Here is a 20,468-nt window from a genome sequence, read left to right as displayed (position 1 = left end):
CATCAGTGAGCAGGTTATTGCTAAGAAAGTGCTGATAGCACCGTTGATTACCTCTTTCATTACTTTAATGATGATCGAGAGTAGACTGATGGGGTGGTAATTGGCTGGGTTAGATTTGTCCTGCCATTTCTTGCAGGGCGTAACTGGGCAATTTTGCACATAGCTGGGTAGATGCCAATGTTGTAGCTGCACTGGAACAGCTTGGCTAGGGGTGCAGCAAGCTCTGGAGCACAAGTCTTCAGCACTATTTTTAGGGCCCAAAGCCTTTGCAGTATCTAGTGCCCTCAGCCGTTTCTTGATATTGTGGAGTGAAGCGAATCGGCTGAAGATGCATCTGTGATGCTGGGGACTCCCGGAGGAGGCAGTGATGGATTATCCACTCGGCACTTCTGGCTGAAGATTGTTGCAAATGCTTCAGCCTTATCTTTTGCACTGATCTGCAGGGCTCCCCCATCATTGAGCATGGGGTTATTTGTGGAGCCGCCTCCTCCAGTGAGTTGTTTCATTGTCCACCACCATTCATGACTGGATGTGGCAGGACTCTGCAGAGCTTAGATCTGATCCTTTGGTTGTGGGATCGCTTAGCTCTGTCTATCACTTGCTGATTATGCTGTTTCGTATCCAAGTAGGCCTGTGTTGTATGTTTCTCAGGTTGACACCTCATTTTTAGGTATACTTGGTGCTGCTCCTGGCATGCCCTCCCGCACTCTTCATTGAACCAGGGTGGATCCCCAGGCTTAATGATAATGGTAGAGTGGGGGATATGCGGGGCCATGAGGTTACAGATTGTGTTTGAGTACAATTCTGCTGCCGTAGATGGCCCACAGCGTCTCATGGGTGCCCAGCCTTGAGTTGCTAGATCTGTTCAAAATCTATCCCATTTAGCATGGTGGTTGTGCCACATGACATGATGAAGGGTATCCCCAATGTGAAAGAGGGACTTCATCTCCACAAGGACTGTGCGGTGGTCACTCCTACCGGTACTGTCGTGGACAGGTGCATCTGCTGCAGACAGGTGGTGAGGATGAGGCCATGCATTTTTTTCCCTCTTGTTGGTTCCCTCACCACCTGCCACAGACCCAGTCTAGCAGCGATGTGCTTTAGGACTTGGCCAGCTAGGCCGGTAGTGGTGCTACCGAGCTACTCCTGGTGATGGACATTGAAGTCCCCCACCCAGACTACAATCTGTGCTCTTGCTGCCCTCAGTGCTTCATCCAAGTGGTGTTCAACATGGAGGAACACTGATTCATCAGCTGAGGGATGGCAGTACGTGGTAATCAGCAGGAGGTTTCCTTGCCTATGTTTGACCTGATGCCATGAGACTTCATGGGGTCCGGAGTCGATGTTGAGGACTCCTAGGGCAACTCCCTCCTGACTGTATGCCACTATGCTGCCAGCTCTGCTGGGTCCTGTAGGTGGGACAGGACATACCCAGGGATGGTGATGGTGGTGTCTGGGACATTATCTGTAAGGTATGATTCCATGAGGATGACTGTGAGGCTTTTGCTTGACTAGTCTGAGACAGCTCTCCCAACTTTGGCACAAGCCCCCAGCTGTTAGTAAGGAGGACTTTGCAGGGTCGACAGGGCTGAGTTTGCTGTTGTCGTTTCCGGTGCCTAGGTCGATGCCAGGTGGTCCGTCTGCTTTCAGCTTTTGAGACTTTGTAGTGGTTTGATACAACTGAGTGGCTTGCTGGACTTTTTCAGAGGGCATTTAAGAGTCAACTACATTGCTGTGGGTCTGGAGTCAAATGTAAGCCAGACCAGGTAAGGATTAGTGAACCAGATGGGATTTTACAACAATTGACATGGTCATGGTCTCATGGTCATCATTGGACTTTTAATTCCAGATTTTTATTGAATGGTGTGATTGGAACCCGGGTCCCCAGAGCATTAACCTGGGTCTCTGGATTACTGGTCCACTACACCATCGCATCTCCATGAAATTGATGGAGCTGCGGGCTGACAAGTCCCTGGGTACTTAAGGGCTTCATTCTCTGGTCTTGAAAGAAGTGGCAAGTGAAATAGTTGATACATTGGTTTTAATTTTCCAAAATTTCCTAGATTCAGAGAAGATTCCGTTAGATTGGAAAATAACAAATGTAACTCTTGTATTCAAAAAGGGAGGGAGATAGAATGCAGGAAACTACAGGCTGGTTAGCTTAACATCTGTCATAGGAACAATGTTAGAAACTATTATTCAAGATGTAAAAGCAGGACACTTAGAAAAGTTTAAGGCAATTGGGCAGAGTCAGCATGGTTTTGTGAAAGGGAAGTTCTGTTTAACCAGTTTATTGGAGTACTTTGAAGGAGTCACGTGCTGTGGATAAAGGGGAACCAGTGGATGTACTGTACTTGGATTTGCAGAAGGCATTTGACAAGGTGCCACATCAAAGGTTATTGCAGAAAATAAAAGCTCATGATGTAAGGGGTAATATATTGGCTTCGATAGAAGATTGGCTAGCTAACAGGAAACAGAGGGTGGCCATAAAAGGTCTTTTTTTGGTTGGTGGGATGTAATGAGTGGTGTGCCACAGGGATTAGTGCTGGAGCCTCAGCTTTTTACAATTTATATAAATGGCTTGGATGAAGGGACAGATGGTATGGTTGCTAAATTTGCTGATGATACCAAGATAAGTAGGGAAGTAAGTTTAGGAGGACATAACTTATGTCACTTTGTAACCTTCTTAAGTGAGTGGGCAAAGACCTGATAAATGAAGTATAATGTGGGTAAATGTGAAATTGTCCATTTTGGCAGGAAGAATAAAAAATCATATTATCTAAATGGTGAGAGATTGCAGAACTCTGAGATTCAGAGGGATCTGAGCATCCTAGTGCATGAATCACAAGGCTAGTATGCAGGCACAACAAGTAATTAGGAAAGCTAATAGAATGTTACAGGCTATTGCTAAGGGAATTGAATACAAAAGTAGCGAGGTTATGCTTCAGTTGTATAGGGCACTGGTGAAACCACATCTGGAGTAATGTGTACAGTATTGGTCTCCTTATTTAAGGAAAGATGTAAATGCATTAGAAGGAGATCAGAGAAGGTTTACTAGGCTAATACCAGGAATGGGCGGGTTGTTTTATGAGGAAATGTTGGATAGGTTAGATTTGTATCCACTGGAATTTAGAAGAATCAGGGGGTAACTTGATCGAAACCGTAAGATCCTGAAGGGTCTTGACAGAGTGGATGTGGAGAGCTGTTTCCTCTTGTGGGAGAACCTAGAACTAGGGATCATGGTTTAAAAATAAGGGGTTTTCATTTAAAACAGATGAGAATTTTTTTCTGAGAGTCATGGAACTCTGACCCTGAAAAGGCAGTGGAAGCAGAGCCTTTGAATATTTTTAAGGTAGAGCTAGATAGATCCTTGATTAACAAGGGAGTGAAAGGCTATTGGGCATAGGTGGGAGATTACAATCAGATTGTATTGATCATGATCATATTGAATGGCGGAACAGGCTTGAAGGGCCGAGTGGCTTACACTACCTAGGTTGTGTGTTCGTACATTCGTAACTGAGGCTATGCACACACCGATAATATGGAATATATGTACAACAGCTAGCATGCAGTCCAATGTGTAAATTTGAAATTTACTGTCAGGTTCCCACACTTCCACGAGGTGTGGCGTAACTGTCTTGGATAGGCTGTCTTACTGGCAGAGCAGACCCACTAGAGGTGGCAGCAAAGTGGTCTATAGTCGGGAAGGAGTCCTTAATATTGACTTGAAGTAAATGGAAATTAGGGGGTGAGATTTCCACTGCTCGACGACATACGTAGCACAAAGGTAGATAGTTGATGTTGGAAGCCAATCATCATAGCTGAGGACATCATAGGTGTTCCTAGGACAGGGCCCTGTAAAAACAACCATATTCAGCTGTTTCAACAATGGCCTTCCAAATGTTAGGTGATGACCATCTCCAACAAGAGGGAGCTTAACCATCTCCCTATGACATTCACTAGTATTTCCATCACTGATCCCCCCTCCACAACCTCAATATCCAGTGGGTTTCCATTGACCAGAAACTGAACTGGGCCAGCCATATAAGTACTGTGCCTACAAGAGAAGGCCAGAGACTGGGTATTCTGCAATAAGGAACTGCCCAAAGTGCCTCTGCCATCTATAAGGCACAAGTTTGTCTCCATTTGTGTGGATGTGCACAGTTCCAAAAGCACTAAAGAATCTCAACACTATTTCATTGGCATCTCATCCACCACTTAAACATTCACTCCCTCCATTGCCAAAGCCCTGTGACTGCAGTGTGTACCATCTACAAAACACACTGCAGCAACTCTCCTTCCAAACCCGTGACCTCTACCATACAGAAAAACAACAGGCATATAGGAACATAGGAAACCTGTAGGTGGCAGTGTTCCTTCCAAGTCACTCAATATCCTGACTTGGAAATATTGCCGTTCCTTCACTATTGCTGGCCCAAAGTCATGGAAATTCCTTCCTAAAAGCACTGGGCATGCCTATATCCCAAAGACTGCAGTGTTACAAGAAGGCAATTCACCACCGCCACCTCAATGATAATTAGTGATGAGTAACAAATCCTGGTATTTCCAGTGATGCCCACGTCCCATGAACAAATACAAAACATGTCAATGCAATAATGTGAAGTTATACAATGCAGTAAAGTGCTATGTCGCTTACTCCAAATGCTACCAGAAATCCATTAATGTATAATGATGTCATAGCTGAAGGACCTGATACTAAGAGAGATGCAGTCTCCCCTGATATAGTTTATTGTGCTTAATATCCATGTTACATTTGTGTCGCCGGGTTAAGGGTTTTGATAACTTATTCATGTATATAGAAGTGATAATCTTTCACTTATTCAGGATTGATAAAACCATGTGAAAGCTCTTGTCAATTTAAAATGTGTTTTCTTCCCCTTTTCTGACAGTATCATCTCCAGTGCCACCTTCGTTCTCCGTAGATTACCAGTCAGGGTATTTTGTTCCAGTGCCACCAGTACCAGTATCGTTACAACATCAAGTTAGTTTCATTCCTGCATTAATCCGAGCACACAACTGTTGTAATTCCGAGATATTGTGGTGCTGTGTTTTGTACCTTAATTTATGCAGCAAACTATGGTACTAATTGATCTAAGTTATTAATCTCTGTTCTGGATGTGAAATGTATTGATTAATTGATTTCAATACAATATTTAAGTTGCAATTGTACCTTTTAATTACTGTGTGCACTATTACCATTTTGCAGTTGAAAGCCTAGTTAATGGTTTCAAGAGAGATTGAAGTCTGTCTATTATGGTTTTATTTAAATTTGTTTAGGGATTGGAGTTAGATGAGGTGAAGGCTTCATCAGCCACATGTGATTAAACCATATCAGGCACTGTAATTTGATTACTGTATAAGCTGCAGCAAAACAATCTCTGCCTCTTTCCTTTGTTTCGTAGCAGTAAAATTTTTTTTAACAACTTTTAAATCTGTAAAACATCTAAATATTTTGCAAATCCCTTCTTAGAATATAGGGGAGCCTGTGAACCCGAATTACTTGGAGACTTACTTCCCGGGTCCCTTAGAGCTACCCCTGCCGCCACCCCCCCCACCACTTCCTCCAGAGGAGCCAGAGCAGCCACCTAAACCTCCATTTGCTGATGAGGAGGAGGAAGAAGAAATGCTGCTTCGAGAAGAATTGTTGAAATCTATAGCAAATCGGCGTGCTTTGAAACCTGAGGTAATTGAAACAGCTTTAATTTTTTAAATTCCATTTAGCCACCAGAGGGCAATCTTTACACATCAGAATATTTAGTTGTAATGGGCCTTTTTTGTTCACCGATCAATGAATTCATCCATGGATGTCTTAAATTTATTTTAAAATCAAGCTCTTAATTTTAGTACACTGCAGGAAGTCATCAAGTTCAATTTCTGCCCTCTGTGGAGTTAGTTAATTTTGGTTGGAGCCCAAAAATTCATTGAATTATGTCCTTACTCCTGATGTCTAGTAAAGACAGGCATGGATGCTCTTCACCTGCCAGCAGTCACCATTTCTTCACAGTTCACGAATGAACTTGATTTGTTGGTGCCTGTTGAACCATACTTCATAGGAGTCCAAGTTGCACTGGAAAGAATTGGAGGAGAAAAGTAGGAGAAAAACCTTCCTGTCTCATGATGGACTCTTCTACACAATTCCTTATATCAATTGGGGGAGAAAAAGACAAACCCTTTCCTTGGTTTTTTTAAAATGTTTTCCTAACATCTCAATGGCAGATTTGTTACTTTATGTTCATATCTTAAGTGAATCAGGTGGGTGGATGAGGGTAAAGACTGAGGAATGCAAGTTGAACATTGCTTGAAATAGAAAAGGATCAAATTTTCATTATATATTGCAATGGTTAACTAACTTGCTCAATTTTCCAAAGCAGGACTCAGCTGATAACTGTGATCTATCGTTGCCACCTCTTCCTATTGAGAATTCCCAATCTGTACCAATAAATTTTTCAACTGCTGGCCTGAACTCTACATTACAAACACGGCCCCAAAGCACAAAATTTGCGAGAGGCCCTTCAGCTCCTCGGCCACTGATAATAGTAAGTATTTTGTGCAGATTTTCTTGAGTTTATGCTGGAGAAATGGGTTTCCATTTCAGATATATAAGCTCGGTTTGTTTTGGATGTTGAGAATTGCAGGCAGAAAGAGTTCCTGAACTCGCTGGAATGTGCAGTGTAAAAATTTATTTTCAAATTTTACAATGGAGTAAACTTTTATCAGAATTGTGTAGAGCTAGTTTAAGATTTACCAATTAATCGTGTCTAATTTAATGCTATAAATTGAAACCATTTTTCTGTTCTGTACAATTGTGATGGTATATTAAATTCATGGATTGTCACAGTTTCCTTTTAAATGCTAAAACTTTCCAAAGTATCTTTATAACAGTGACAAATGTAAAAATGTTTTTTATTGATGGCATGACTCTGATAGTGAAACATATTAATCATTTGATTTATTGCTAAGAATGGGTTCGCTTTGGTACTGTACAGGGAGTATTACTTTTCTTTCCAACTAAAGGTTTCAGTCACTGCTGGAACTTGTAAAAGTAACCACTTTATTAACTTCCAAGGGACCTAAGCATCTAAACGGAAACAATGCTACCTTTAGCAAAATTCCATTGGGTTCAAACCCTCATTTGAATGCAAGAAACTTATCAGATGATGTATTGAAACTTCCGAGAAACTTTGAAACAAAATAACCAAGTTCATGCAGGTTGTTAGAGAATAGATCTTCTGTGTGTTTTTAACTATAGATTTTTGTGTAATAGTTTTCATTTTTTCATTTGAATGTTCACCCTGCAGGTATTTGTCAACATATGGGTATATATAGTATAAATTTCAGCCGCTTCTCTGAAGGCAGGAAATTGCGTGGAATTACATTGAATATGTAGCATAGCAACATGCCCAATCCAGTGTTTATGCTTCATTTGAGCACCCTCCCTTTCTTCCTCATCTAACTCAAGCAACATGTAACCCTCTGTTCTCTTCTCCCTCATATACTTATCTAGCTTCCCTTTAAATTCAGCTCTAACTTTGGACAAAAAAATTTCTCAATTTCCTATTTGGTTTCTTGGTTGGCTATCTCATTGATTGCTACTAGTTTTGCTTCTCTTGATATTTAATGCCTATATTTCATAGCGTAATGTTTTCTGAAATGTTCAATGCTCTAAATTCGCATTCCTGAAAGGTTTTTGGAGGCAAAACATTTAATAAGTCAGATTTTTTTGTTGAAGCTTTTTGTCTTACACTCATCAGGACAATTCACAAGAAAATCAAATGTAAAAGAAACAACAATTTATACTGTGAGAAGAGAGTGCTGATTGGTGGCAAGTGGACTGTGGCCGAGGCATTGCCATGGAGAGTGCACCATTGATGGTGACTGATAGTTAACTGCCAAGCATTATTTGAAATGAGAAACGTGCCTTCGAAGGATTGACACTTAACCTCCTACCCCTTGCATATTTCTGATATGTGGATGATATGTTTGCTATTTTTAAACCTGCAGCTCCATGTAAAAAAATTTCCTTACATGTCTTAATGGACTCCATCCTGCATTCAAATTCAGCTTTGAAATGGAGCAGTCAAATGAACTCCTTTTCCTTGATGTACTAGTTGAGAAACCTACCAGGGTGTAGCCCCAGCCTCCCTCCACTGGTCAGTATACATGTTGGGATTCTTACAGTTCCACATGCTATAAGATTGGCCTTATCGGCACCATGCAAGCTTTGTGCTGAAATAGGGTGCATCAAAGACATCCTGCAGGATAATGGCTAACCAGATCAGATCATTTCATGCTACATATTGTGCAAACTCATGAACGGGCCTAAGGCTGTTACTTTCGGCCCTGAAAAATGCCCAGTCTGCCTCAGATTACCCTGGAAAGGCAAGGTATCTCAAAATTTGAGCAGCAGGTAAAGCTAGATGTTTCACGCTGCTACGATGCAATAGCAACATGAGTGGTATTTGCCACTAACAGGATGCTGCTGTCAAGCCAAAAAGACGTCCTGCCTATCTCACAAATGAGTAATGTGGCATATAAATTGCAGTGCCAGTGCGATGCTAAATATGTACGTTGTATGTCCCAAGGACTGGTGGGTAATTTCAAACAGCATGTCCCTTCTGCTTTCGCAAGGGGCAAGGTACAGACCATACCCAGCAGCCCGTGTTTGCAAAACTCAAAACCGTGCCCAACATTAAATGTGACACTGCGATTGGACAAAGTTCACTAAATAATCCTCAGTGTGCTAGGTATTACGCTGACAACCAGTTTAAGATTGTCAGTCGGGCTTGCAGTGTGGCGCATTTACATGCACTGGAAGCTACATAAATTAATATACAAGGCCCTGTTCTTTTCAGACAGGACATGTACACACATGGTGCCGGTTTCAATGAAACTAAATAAATGACAGCAACTGGCTGATTCATTCCTCATGGCAATGCCTTGACCAGCCAGAGTCAAGCTGTCTTTTAAATTTTCAAACAGTGCTTAGCAGTTAACCATCAACTGGTGCATTCTCCATGGCAACGCCTTTGCCAATCAGAGTCCACTTGCCAACCAATCAGCATTCTTCTCATACAGTATACATTGTTGTTTCCTTTACATTTGGCATTCTTGCGAATTGTCCTGATGAGTACAAATGAAAAGCTTCCACAAAAATCTCTTTCTTTCAGCAATACTTAAGGTCTGTACTACCAAACAACTATTTAGTAAGTTCTTATAATTTACCATGTTAAAAAGTTGGGATATTGTGGCTCAATTGTGACATAGCCTTTTCCCTGTTCTCACTGTGTTTTGCTTTTATTCAAATTTGCAGATTCCAAGGCACAAATCTGTAGTTGTGAGACTGGATGACTCTGATGATAGTGAGTCAGATAGTGAGCAATCCAATTTAAACGTGGGTGTCTTTGGAGGTTTGGAGTCCATGATTCGAGAAGCCAGAAGATCCGCAGAGGTTTGTAGAAACATGACCATATAGCTACAGTAGCAAAAGGTTTATGTAGGGCATTGTATTTCTTCAAGGTCCCTCATGATGTCCCAAAATGCTTTAATGTAGGTAATGCAGCCGCCAATTTACACAGAACAAGGTCCCACAAACAACAGTATGATTGTAACCACATAACCTGCTTGAGTGATGTTGGTTGAGGGATAAAATTTGGCTAGGATGCACTGCAATGCCATGTGATCTTTTATGCCCATGTGATAGGGCAGATGGGACTGTGATATAATGTCTCGCCTTTGACTGACAGTGTAACACTGCTATACTGCACTGGAATGTTAGTGTAGATTGTGGCACTTGAATCTGCAACTATCTGACTCTGAGGCAAGAGCAGCTGATCGACTGCTAATGTGCTGTCATGTTCTTCAGATTCATAATTGGAATAATAAAACTCATAGGTTATGTTTAGTGTTAAAAGTTAAATGCTGTTTTCATTAAGTCACTGAAATAATTTCCCATGGGCTAACACTTGCAGTCTTTAGGTGATGGCATTAGACAGCAGGGAATATTTGAATTAGGTTTCACAGATGCAATTCAGTGACAGAATAAGAAAATGTCACAATACACTTGTATAAAACACAAGACTCCACCATGAATGGAAACTGCCTGTGCAGAGTTGACATGCTTTTACACACACCTTTTTATTTCATTCATGGGATATGGGTGTCGGTGGCTAGGCCAGCATTTATTGCCCATCCCTAATTGCCCTTGAGAAGGTGAGCTGCTGTCTTAAGCTGCTGCAGTCCATGTGGTGTAGGTACACGCACACTGCTGTTAGGGAGGGTCTTCCAGGATTTTGACCCAGCGACAGGAACGGTGATACATTTCCAAGTCAGGATGGTGTGTGACTTAGGAGGGGAACTTCCAGGTGGTGGTTTTCCCATTAATCTGGTGCCCTTGTCCTTCTAGCTGGTAGAGGTCGTGGGTTTGGAAGGTGCTACCAAAGTAGCCTTGGTGAATTCCTGCAGTGCATCTCGTAGATGGTACTGCTGCCACTATGTGTCGGCAGTGGAGAGAGTGAATGTTGTTGGATGGGGTGCCAATGAAGTAGGCTGCTTTATCCTGGATGGTGTCAAGCTTCTTGAGTGTTGTTGGAGCTGCACTCATCAGGCAAGTTGGCAGTATTCCATCACGCTCCAGACTTGTGCCTTCTAGATAGTGGACAGGCTTTAGGGAATTGGAAGGAGAGTTACTCGCCGCAGTATTCCTAGCCTCTGTCCTCCTCATGTAGCCACAGTATTTATATGGCTAGTCCAGTTCAATTTCTGGTCAAGGTAACCCCCAGGATGATAGTGGGAGATTTCAGTGATGCTATTGCCATTGAATGTCAAGGGACAAAAGTTAGGTTCTCTCTTTTTTGGAGATGGTCATTGCCTGGCGTGAATGTTACTTGCCACTTGTCAGCCCAAGCCTAGATATTGTCCAGGTCTTGCTGCATTTGTACATGGACTGCTTCAGTGTCTTAAGAAGTTATGAATGGTGCTGAACATTGTGCAATCATCAGCAAACATCCTCACTTCTGACCTTATGATGGAAAGAAGGTAATTGATAAAGCAACTGAAGATGGTTGGGCCTAGGATACTACCCTGAGGAACTCCTGTAGTGATGTCCTGGAACTGAGATGATTGACCTCCAACAACCACAACCAACTTCCTTGTGCTAGGTATGACTCCAAACAGCGGAGTTTCCCCTTGATTCCCATTGACTGCAGTTTAACTAGGGCTCCTTGATGCCACATTCTGTCAAATGCTGCCTTGATGTCAAGGGCAGTCACTCTCACCTTACCTCGGGAGTTCAGCTTTTTTCTTCATGTTTGAACCAAGACTGTAATGAGGTCAGGAGCTGAGTGGCCCTGGCAGAACCCAAACTGAGTGTCAGTGAATGGGTTATTGCTAGCTAGTGCTGCTTTATAGCCCTGTTGATGACCCCTTCTATTTGTTTACTGATGATGCGGAGTAGATGATGGGGCTGTAATTGGCCAGGTTGGGTTTATCCTGCTTTTTGTGTACAGGACATACCTGGGCAATTTTCCACATTGCCAGGTAGATGCCAGTATTGTAGCTACTGGAACAGCTTGGCTAGAAGTGTGGCAAGTTCTGGAGTACAAGTCTTCAGTACTATTGCTGGAATGTTGTCAAGGCTCATTGCCTTTGTAGTATCTACTGCCGTAAGCCGTTTCTTGATATCACATGGAATGAATCGAATTGGCTGAAGACTGGCATCTGTGATGCTGGGGACCTCTGGAGGAGGCCAAGATGGATCATCCACTCGGCACTTCTGGCTGAAGATAGTTGCAAATGCTTCAGCCTTATCTCGTACACTGATGTGCTAGACTCCCTCACCATTGAGAATGGGGATATTTGTGGAGTCTCCTCATCCAGTGATTTGTTTAATTATCCACCGTCATTCACGACTGGATATGGCAGGACTGCAGAGCTTAGACTTGGTCCATTGGTTGTGGAATTGCTTAATTAACTTGCTGCTTATGCTGCTTGGCATGCAAGTAGTCCTGTATTGTATGTTCACCAGGTTGACACCTGCCCGTGGATGTGCTACAGAATCACAACTGGCAGAATGGCATAATTATTACCGTGACTAGTTTAAATTAGAAACATGGATGCAGCAAAATGCAGTGGAGAAAGTTGACTGGAAATGTACTCAAACTATAAGTGTATTGATAAAACAGGCTACACAAGCATAATATTTCCAACTTCCAGCATTTGCAATAAATACGCAATGCTGAAATACTCAGGTCAGGCAGCTGCTATGGCTAATATTTCAGGATCAATGAGGAAAGACTATTGCCTTGAAATATTAACTCTGTTTCCCTCCATAGTTGGTATCTTTCCCAGCTTTTTCTACAAATATTGCTCTGTGTATGCAGTTGGTTTTTCTCTCACCCTTTATCCCAGATGTTTTGGCTTAAATTTTACAGGATTAGTAAGATGAATCAATTGCCCAGTAACTTTAAAGACCGTTAATTTTGATTGTTTCAATATTGCTCTAAAAATGCTCCATATAATCTGTTAATAATTTGGCACTGACTTGCTAACTTCATTTAAGCTACAAGGAAAGCAGGTGTGTGGAAAGGATTAGTCATTGCAGAGGGTGGGAATGTCCAATCTGTGATTCAGCATCCCCAGGCCCATTCCCTGAAAACTAGATGATTTGACCCTCAAAGCAAAGGCAGCACAGACTGGCAGCACAGACTTCAGTGCTGTTTCTTAACAGCTGGTTTGTCCAATTTACACCTTGTGGGGCTTGGGGATTTGGAAAGTTTGTTTTTGGCACTGTTTGGTAGATACATTTTAAACTATAACACTAAACTCTATCCATATTAGGAACCCAAGTTGCAAATATATTAATAACCTGGAGTTAAATTTTGAAAATAACCCTTGAGGCTCCATATTACACATGTGACCCGTGAAGACTGTAAACTTTGACATATCTGAAAGAAATGCATTGAAATGTCAAGAAAGCTTTTTATGATACTGTTTCACAACCTATTAATCACCAAGGTAGAAGGTCATGCAATAGGAGGCAAGCTTCTAAGATGGATTGAAAATTAACCAATGAAAGCAGAAGTTATGAATGGGTTGTTGAAGGGCAAGGGTATCACTAGCAGAGTGCCATAGGGATTTGAGCTAGGGCCATTGCTGTTTGAAGTGCACACAGATTGTTTGGTTCCTGGAACATAAAGCCTGTTAGTTTGCAGCTGGTAGCACATTTTTTGGAGGCTAAGGTGGCGCATCATCAAATATTAGAAGATGCAAATCAAATACAAAAAAATCTGGATAGATCGATGAAGTGGTTAGAAGAGTGTCAAATTATATGCAATGTAGGCAAATACAAATATATTAGGCAATGTAAACTAAATAGCTTTAGGCTACAGAGCTCAAAAAAAAGCAATCTAAATGTGTTGGATAGCTGACAAAAACCAACAATGCACCGTGCAGTGACAGAAACAAAAGTTAATTGAGCATAGGGATATATAATCAAAGGGGTAGAGCAGGAATCACAGCAGGTGATGATGAAGCTTGTGCTTAGCACTGTTTTAGCCAGGCTTGTATTTCTGTGTACCACTTTTGGTCACCAACGAGAGAATTATACAGACATTGGTTTGGAAAAGAAGCAACTAAGCTTAAGGCATTTTAGTTTATCAGGAGAGTTTGAAGACCATGGGATTATTTTCTTTGGCAGTGAAGGCTTAGGCTTAATATAACATTCTTAAAGGCATAGTTATGTTGAACTCGAATGGTATGTTCAAGATTGGTTCCAGAGTTTGCAGCAAAGAATGTGGTTTTAAGCTAGAAGTGGGAACCCACCCATTTATCCAGACTATGTAAAGCAGACAGCAGCCCAGAGAGACGGGGATTAAAGACATCAGTGGGTAGATATTTGAAAAAGGGGCAGCTGAGGGATATTAGTTTTTGTGACTAACCAGATGAAATTTCTGACCCTGTGGCTATGTTTACAAAATAACATCTTTTACAGTCGGGGCTGCTTATCAGTCGCATGGTGGCGTGGAGTAATTTCAACAGAATTGCCAAAATATATCGGAGTACTCATTTTAAAAGTGGATATGAGTTTCATTTCTGAGCATTGATATTCATTGCCTTTTTTTAAAAAAGCACTAACTGTATCTATAAAGGCTGCAATTTTTCTTTGCTTAAAGGCCTCAAAACCAAAGCCAAGACTAAAAGCAGAGAAAGAAAATGATCCTGCTGGAACCAAAGATGGATTTGCTGAGGGAGGGAAAAAGGAAAATAGACTTTTAAAGGAAGAAAATACCAGGTAAATATTCAGTATTTATTTTTACCAATTTTATTTGCTTCTGCTCATTTTAGGCTAAGCAAAAATTCATAAGACTTAACATTTATTTATTTGCAATATAATTTTTGCAAATCACCTTTGTCAGTTGCAGTTGAGAGAAGTTATGGTTATTTAATTCCCATAACTTATAGGTTTTGGTACAGAAGAATTTTGTCACTTTTTTGTTGTTAAGGTAACAGTTCCATGCTTTTCAATCTCTCCTGATAACTGCTCAGTTTGTATTCAATTTATGCTGTAAGCTGTTTCTGTGAACTTCCAGTGAAAGAAGACAAAGGTAGCAAATTTTAAAAGCTAATCAACATAGCTACTATAAGCTGAATGTTTCTTTACTCCAATGATGTTGAACTAATTTCATGCCAAGTGAATACAGGAGGAAAACTCTTGGATGTTCTGAACAATAATAGTTTAAATCTTGTGACTACAAACTTGTACCAAACACTATAGCCTTGTTCTATTAGTGTTTGCTGCCAAGCATGAACATGAGAGCTGTTGTCTGTTTTTCAGAAGAACATTCATTAGTATCAGTGCTTGATGCAGTACCATTGTAGTGATTGGTTTGGTTTTATTTTATTTAGTCGTGAGAAGCAGCGACTGCTGAAATTGGATTTGTCAAGGGGTAGTCCATCACCAGTTCGTGCAGATGCTGAAGTAAATGCTGTTGGAAAGAGAACAGTGGTCAGTAAACAACTGTCAGATGTTGAAGATAGACTGAGAAAACACAAGTAAGTTTTGGATGTGCTATATAGGTTAAGTACATTTTCTTCAGCCTGAAATCAAGAAACAATGCTGAACAAACTTGTATTAATAATAAAACTTTCCGAGGGTGTCTTCTCAACAGCATTGCGATAAATGACCAGACCAGCTGTTTTGTTAATTGAGTAATAATTTTATTTATCCACTCATGGGATGTGGGTGTCACTGGCTAGGCCAGCATTTAGTGCCCATCCCTAACTGCCCTTAAGGTGGTGAGCTGTCTTTTTGAACCCATGCAGCCCATGTGTTTAATATTTCTTATAAAGATTTTGAAAGTGCATAGCATGTGCAATCCACACTTAAAACTGAATGAATTCCACCTCTTCTGTGTTTATATTCTCTTAAAAAGAAACTTGAGGTTCAAGACTTAGTGCTCTGTTTTTATTTTAGCCTCCTCTTGACAAAAGATGAATCTCTCTTATCAAATCTGCTACAACAAGAAGCAAAAAAGAAAGAAGCACTGCGTCAAGCTGAAGCCAAATATATGAAGCATAAAGAACAGTTGCAGGCAGCTGAGAAGATTGTGAATGCGAATAGAATGCTTCTTAAAAAGCTTCAAGAACAGGTGAGCAACATGAGTTTTCTTGAATTTCCCCTTTTCCCATTCTTTAAAAGTTCCAAATTGAATTTATATTTTTAGTTTGCTAAATTGGTCCATTTTAAAAAGCAATTCTTCTAAACTAAGTCAACAGTTGCAGTGGTGCAGTTGATTTTTGACCTGGATCCAGGGAAGAGGGTGGAAAATCAGTCAGATTCCTGCTCCTGATTGCAGTGCTGAAATGCCTCTACTGGAATATATGAGAGGTCAAGACTGTGTTTAACTGTAATACCCAACATATCAAATAGATTACTAGCATTTCACTGTCTAGGCTCATACGTGGATGATGCCAGAGGGGCCCCATGCCTGTGTGCCCTAGCAGGAAAAGTACTTTCAGGAAAGAAGAAAACTGGAAAATGAAAGGCCAGTTAATTCCCTCGTACATGTTGCTTTGTTTTTTGGTGTGTAGGTTTCCATTCCTGTAATGGGAATGGCATATCTCATCTCTCGAATGCCTTAAAGTACTTTGTAAGCAATGAACTACTTTGAACTGCAGTATTTGTTAATGCAAGTGGATGCAGCAGGCATTTTGTACACAGCAAGATGTGAAGTACAGAATGAAATGAATCGCCAGTTAAATTCTTGTTAGTGGTGATTGAGAGGATGCTTCCCCTCATGGGGGAATCTAGAGAGCACAGTTTAAAATTAAGAGGCCTTCCATTTAGACAAAGATAGAGGAATTTATTTTCTCAGAAGACCATTAGTCTATGAAATTCTCTTCCACAGAGAGAAGTAGAGGCTGGGTCATTGAATATATTTAAGGCTGAATTTTGGAATGATAAGGGAGTTAAGGGTATTGGGGGTGGGGTGGTGGAGGCAGGAATGTAGAATTAATGCCACAGTGAGATCATCCATGATCTTATTAAATAGTGGAGCAGCTCGATGGGCCAAATGGCCAACTCCTATTTCTTAATCTTATGATCTTGTGAAAGAATGTTAGTAAGAACCAGGAGCGCTCCAACTGAATAGTGCCATGGAGTCTTAATATCATTCATCTGAATTTGGGAACAGCCAGATGAAAATTTGATTTTTAACATCTCACCTGGCTGCATCTTCACGAATGCAGCATTTCCTCAGCACCATATAGAGTGTTGGTATAGATTATGCGTAAGCAACCTTTGATGAATTTCCTCATATATTTTGTGTATTGCAATTTTTGTTTGGGCTAGACTGAGTTCCGTTTAAGTAGTCTTGACTTTTTCCACGATGACATTTTCCTCTCTTTCTCTGCTCTCTCCCCCTACCCCCCCCCAACTACTTTTAGATCCACAAGGTACAGCATCGAATACAAATTAAGAAGAATTTGTCAATAAAATATGAAGAATTTGCACGAGCAAAAGCTGTTGCTAGTCGAGAAGTGGGAAAGCGTAAACGTGAACAAGATTCATTTGTAGTACGTTTAAAAACTTTTAAAAATTCATTCAGAGGATGTGTACTTTGCTAACAAGTTTGCATATGTTTCCCATCCCTAATTGCCCTTGAGAAGGTAAGGTGGTGCTGAGCTGCCTTGAATACTTCCCTAAAGGATATTAGTGAACCAGTAGGGTTATTATGGCAATCCAGTAGTTTCACAGTCAACTCATAGGAGCTTCTTAATCCAGATTTATCTAATTAACTGAATTTAAGTTTCCCAGTTGCCATGGTGGGATTTGAATCATGTCTCCAGATCATTAATCCAAGCCTCTGGTTTACTCATTCAGTAATATAACTGTTGTATTATAGGCCCAACCTGCTCAACCTTTCTTTGTAAGACAGCCCCTCGATTCCCAGGAATCAACCTGGGAACCTTCTCTGCCGTATCTTGTGCTTCCAATGCAAGTATATCTTTCAAGTAAGGAGACCAGAACTGTACACAGTACTCCAGGTGTGGTCTCACCAATGCCTTGTGTAGTTTTAGCAAGATTTGACACTCCATCCCCTTTGCAATAAAGGCCAATACTCCATTTGTCTTCTGAGTAACTTGCTGCACCTGCTTGCTAACTTTTGTAATTCAAGTACAAAGGCACCCAGATTCCCGTCTACTGCAGAATTCTGCAATCTCTCTCCGTTTAAATAATAATCCACTTTTCTGTTCCTGCTGAAGCGGACAACCTCTCATTTTCCCGCATTGTACTCTGTCAATTTTTTGCCCACTCACTTAACCTTTGTAGACTCTTTGTATCCTCTCAAATTGCTTTCCTCCCCATCTCTGTATCATTAACAAATTTGGCTAAAATACAGTTGTCCCCTTCATTCAAGTCTTTAAAATAGATGGTAAACACTTGAAACCCCAGTGGCATTCTAGCAGTTAGCCAACCTGAAAATGCCAGATTTATGCTGACTGTCTCCTGTTAGTTAGCCAATACCCTGTCCAGGCTAATATGTCACCCCCAATAACATGAGCTCTTAACTTGTGCAGTAACCTTCCATGTGGCACCTTATTGAATGCCTTTTGGTAATCCAAATACACTGCATTTACTGGTTTCCCTTTATTTACCCTGCTTGTAACACCCTCAAAGAACTCTAATAAATTTGTCAAATGCAACTTCCCTCTCACAAACCATGTTGACTCTGCCTTTAGTGCCATCAGTTTTCCTGGTGCTTTTTCTTTATTGATCGTGATTGTTTTGAGTTCCTCCCCTTTGCCCCCTACTTTTCTATTCTTGGGGTGCTTTTGTGCCTTCCATGTGAAGACAGATATAAAATACTTGGTCAAAGTCTCTGCTATTTCCTTGTTTCCCATGATTAATTCCCCAGTCTCCCCCTCCTGTGGACCAATGCTCACTTTTGCTACTTTGTATTACCTGCAGGAGCTTTTACTGTCTGTTTTATATTTCTTGCTAGTTTTCTCATAACTCCAATTACTCCTCCTTTATTTGTTAGTCATCCTTTGCTGATTTTTAAAATTTCTCAATCTTCTGGCCTACCATTAATCCTTGCTGCATTTTACATCTTTTAATTTGATGTTGTCCTTAACTTTAGTTGCCAAAGATGGTGCATTCTTTTCATAGCATCTTTATCAATGGAATCTAATCACGCATAACAAATTGGGAAAACGTATACCATGGCCATTATAGATTGTATATTTTAAGTAGCTGTGTTGTCAAATCTGCATATCGTCATGTTTTTAAGTAACTTCAAAAGAAGCTATAAGAAACCCTAGGTCATGCACCAGTCCTTTAATGCCCTATGTATTGCTGCATATAAATCTTTAAATTTGAGACTCTCTTTTGGTTTTTAAACTTCTAAAAATAATACAGAAACTTTGACTTTCATGTAAAAATTGACAATCAAGCTGCTTCATCATTCAAATCTTGCAATGTTTATTCTAAAGATCTAGTTCTCTATTCTAGCTGGTATGATGTGATCTGAAATATTTAGTCTACTGCCTGTTATACTATCAAATAAAAACAAACATGAAAAACGTTTAACAAGTAAATAACTATGCAGGTTTTAATGGGTTTGTAACCGTAATATTTTTACATTGGAATTAGTTTCCTTAATGAAACATTATTTTGGAAGGGACCATTCGATTTTCTTTTTTACTTCTGACGTTAGGGCCAAGTTACTTGAAACTTAGAATTTTTGATATTGAGATACTGTTTAGATAGATGCCTTTTTAACATTAACAGTATTGATGATTTTAAAAAAGAAATTGCTTCCTTTCTTCAGTCAAATAAGAATATCCGGCTGGATGGCTCATCTAAACATGCGGCAATTTTAAAGAAACAATCTGCTGAATATATAGCTATGGAGAAAAAACGTTTGCAGCAACTTGAATATGAGTATCGGCTGAAGATTCAAAAACTGAAAGAGGCACAGGCTTTAAGGAATGCAGGACAACCTGATAGTTTGCCTGGAATAGAGGAAGAGCATGCATTTGTGGTGTCCCAGCCTTCTCTGCATGACCTAACGCAGGATAAACTCATTCTCGATACTGAAGAAAATGATGCAGAAGATGAAGTGCAGTCTCCATCTCTAAGGGAACGAAGGAGGTCATTCCGGGAATCAAACTCTTTCACTAAGCCAAATCTGAAGCACAAAGATCTAAGTCAAGGAAAAGAAACTTTAAGCAAACCTACAAAGAAAAGCTTTGATGAGCCTGAGCTGTTTCTTGGGCTCAATATTGATGATCTTAAAAAGCTTCATGGAGAGGCTGACGACTTGAAAACATTGTTTCAGAAAACTTTAGTTTGGGTGTCTTCAAAAGAGAAACCTCTGCATGGTCAGGTTAGTAGAATGGAGTTAATCTATCTGTATTGTAAAATAATGCAAAGCACTACAGGCTTTGAAGCTGTTGAGCAAATGTGGTTTTTCCTTTTCCGACTATTAATATTAGTGACATTAAATCTTGGATTTTATGTAGTTCCTTTCCTAAACTCAGGATGTCCCAAAGCACTTTACAGTCAAACATTTGATGAATAGTCACTGTTGTGATGTAGGAAGCGTGACAGCCAATTTAGGCACCTTAAGCTCCCACAAAAAATAATTTGATAATGATCAGATAATCTTTTTGCAATGTTTATTGAAGGTTAAACATTGGCCGAGACACAGGATAACTCCCCAGTTCTTGGAAATAATAGTGCCTTATGATCTTTTACATCTACCCAAGAAGGCAGATACAGCCTTAGTTTAATGTCTTAACTGAAAGACAGCACTTCTAACAATGCAGCTCTTCCCCAGTATTGCACTGGAGTGTCAGCCTAGCTTTTTGTGCTCAATGCTTGAGTGGGACTTGAGCTCCGATTTTCTAACCTGGAGGTGAGAATGCTACCCAGTAAGCCAAGGCTG

The 20,468-nt window shown here is 40.5% G+C and overlaps 1 protein-coding gene across 2 annotated transcripts in view; it reads left to right on the top strand.

Annotated features, from left to right (window-relative positions):
• The window catches only part of zfc3h1 (zinc finger C3H1-type containing), a 73,021-nt gene that overhangs the window by 16,173 nt on the left and 36,380 nt on the right, over positions 1 to 20,468 (top strand). The window contains exons 7-15 of one of the 2 annotated variants that reach the window (XM_078567916.1): positions 4,911 to 5,002; positions 5,492 to 5,704; positions 6,390 to 6,557; positions 9,332 to 9,469; positions 14,190 to 14,308; positions 14,923 to 15,069; positions 15,491 to 15,665; positions 16,963 to 17,091; positions 19,350 to 19,907. In XM_078567916.1, the coding sequence (XP_078424042.1) occupies positions 4,911 to 5,002; positions 5,492 to 5,704; positions 6,390 to 6,557; positions 9,332 to 9,469; positions 14,190 to 14,308; positions 14,923 to 15,069; positions 15,491 to 15,665; positions 16,963 to 17,091; positions 19,350 to 19,907 (1,739 nt within the window). The remainder of the gene's footprint in view (positions 1 to 4,910; positions 5,003 to 5,491; positions 5,705 to 6,389; positions 6,558 to 9,331; positions 9,470 to 14,189; positions 14,309 to 14,922; positions 15,070 to 15,490; positions 15,666 to 16,962; positions 17,092 to 19,349; positions 19,908 to 20,468) is intronic. The other variant, XM_078567917.1, reaches the window with a different exon arrangement.

This window comes from Cetorhinus maximus, chromosome 22 (genome assembly GCF_964194155.1).
Source record: "Cetorhinus maximus chromosome 22, sCetMax3.hap1.1, whole genome shotgun sequence".
In the NCBI taxonomy this organism is placed as follows: Eukaryota; Metazoa; Chordata; class Chondrichthyes; order Lamniformes; family Cetorhinidae; genus Cetorhinus; species Cetorhinus maximus.
Note: the sequence above shows the minus strand (reverse complement) of the source record. Positions and strands in the feature narration are given on the sequence as shown.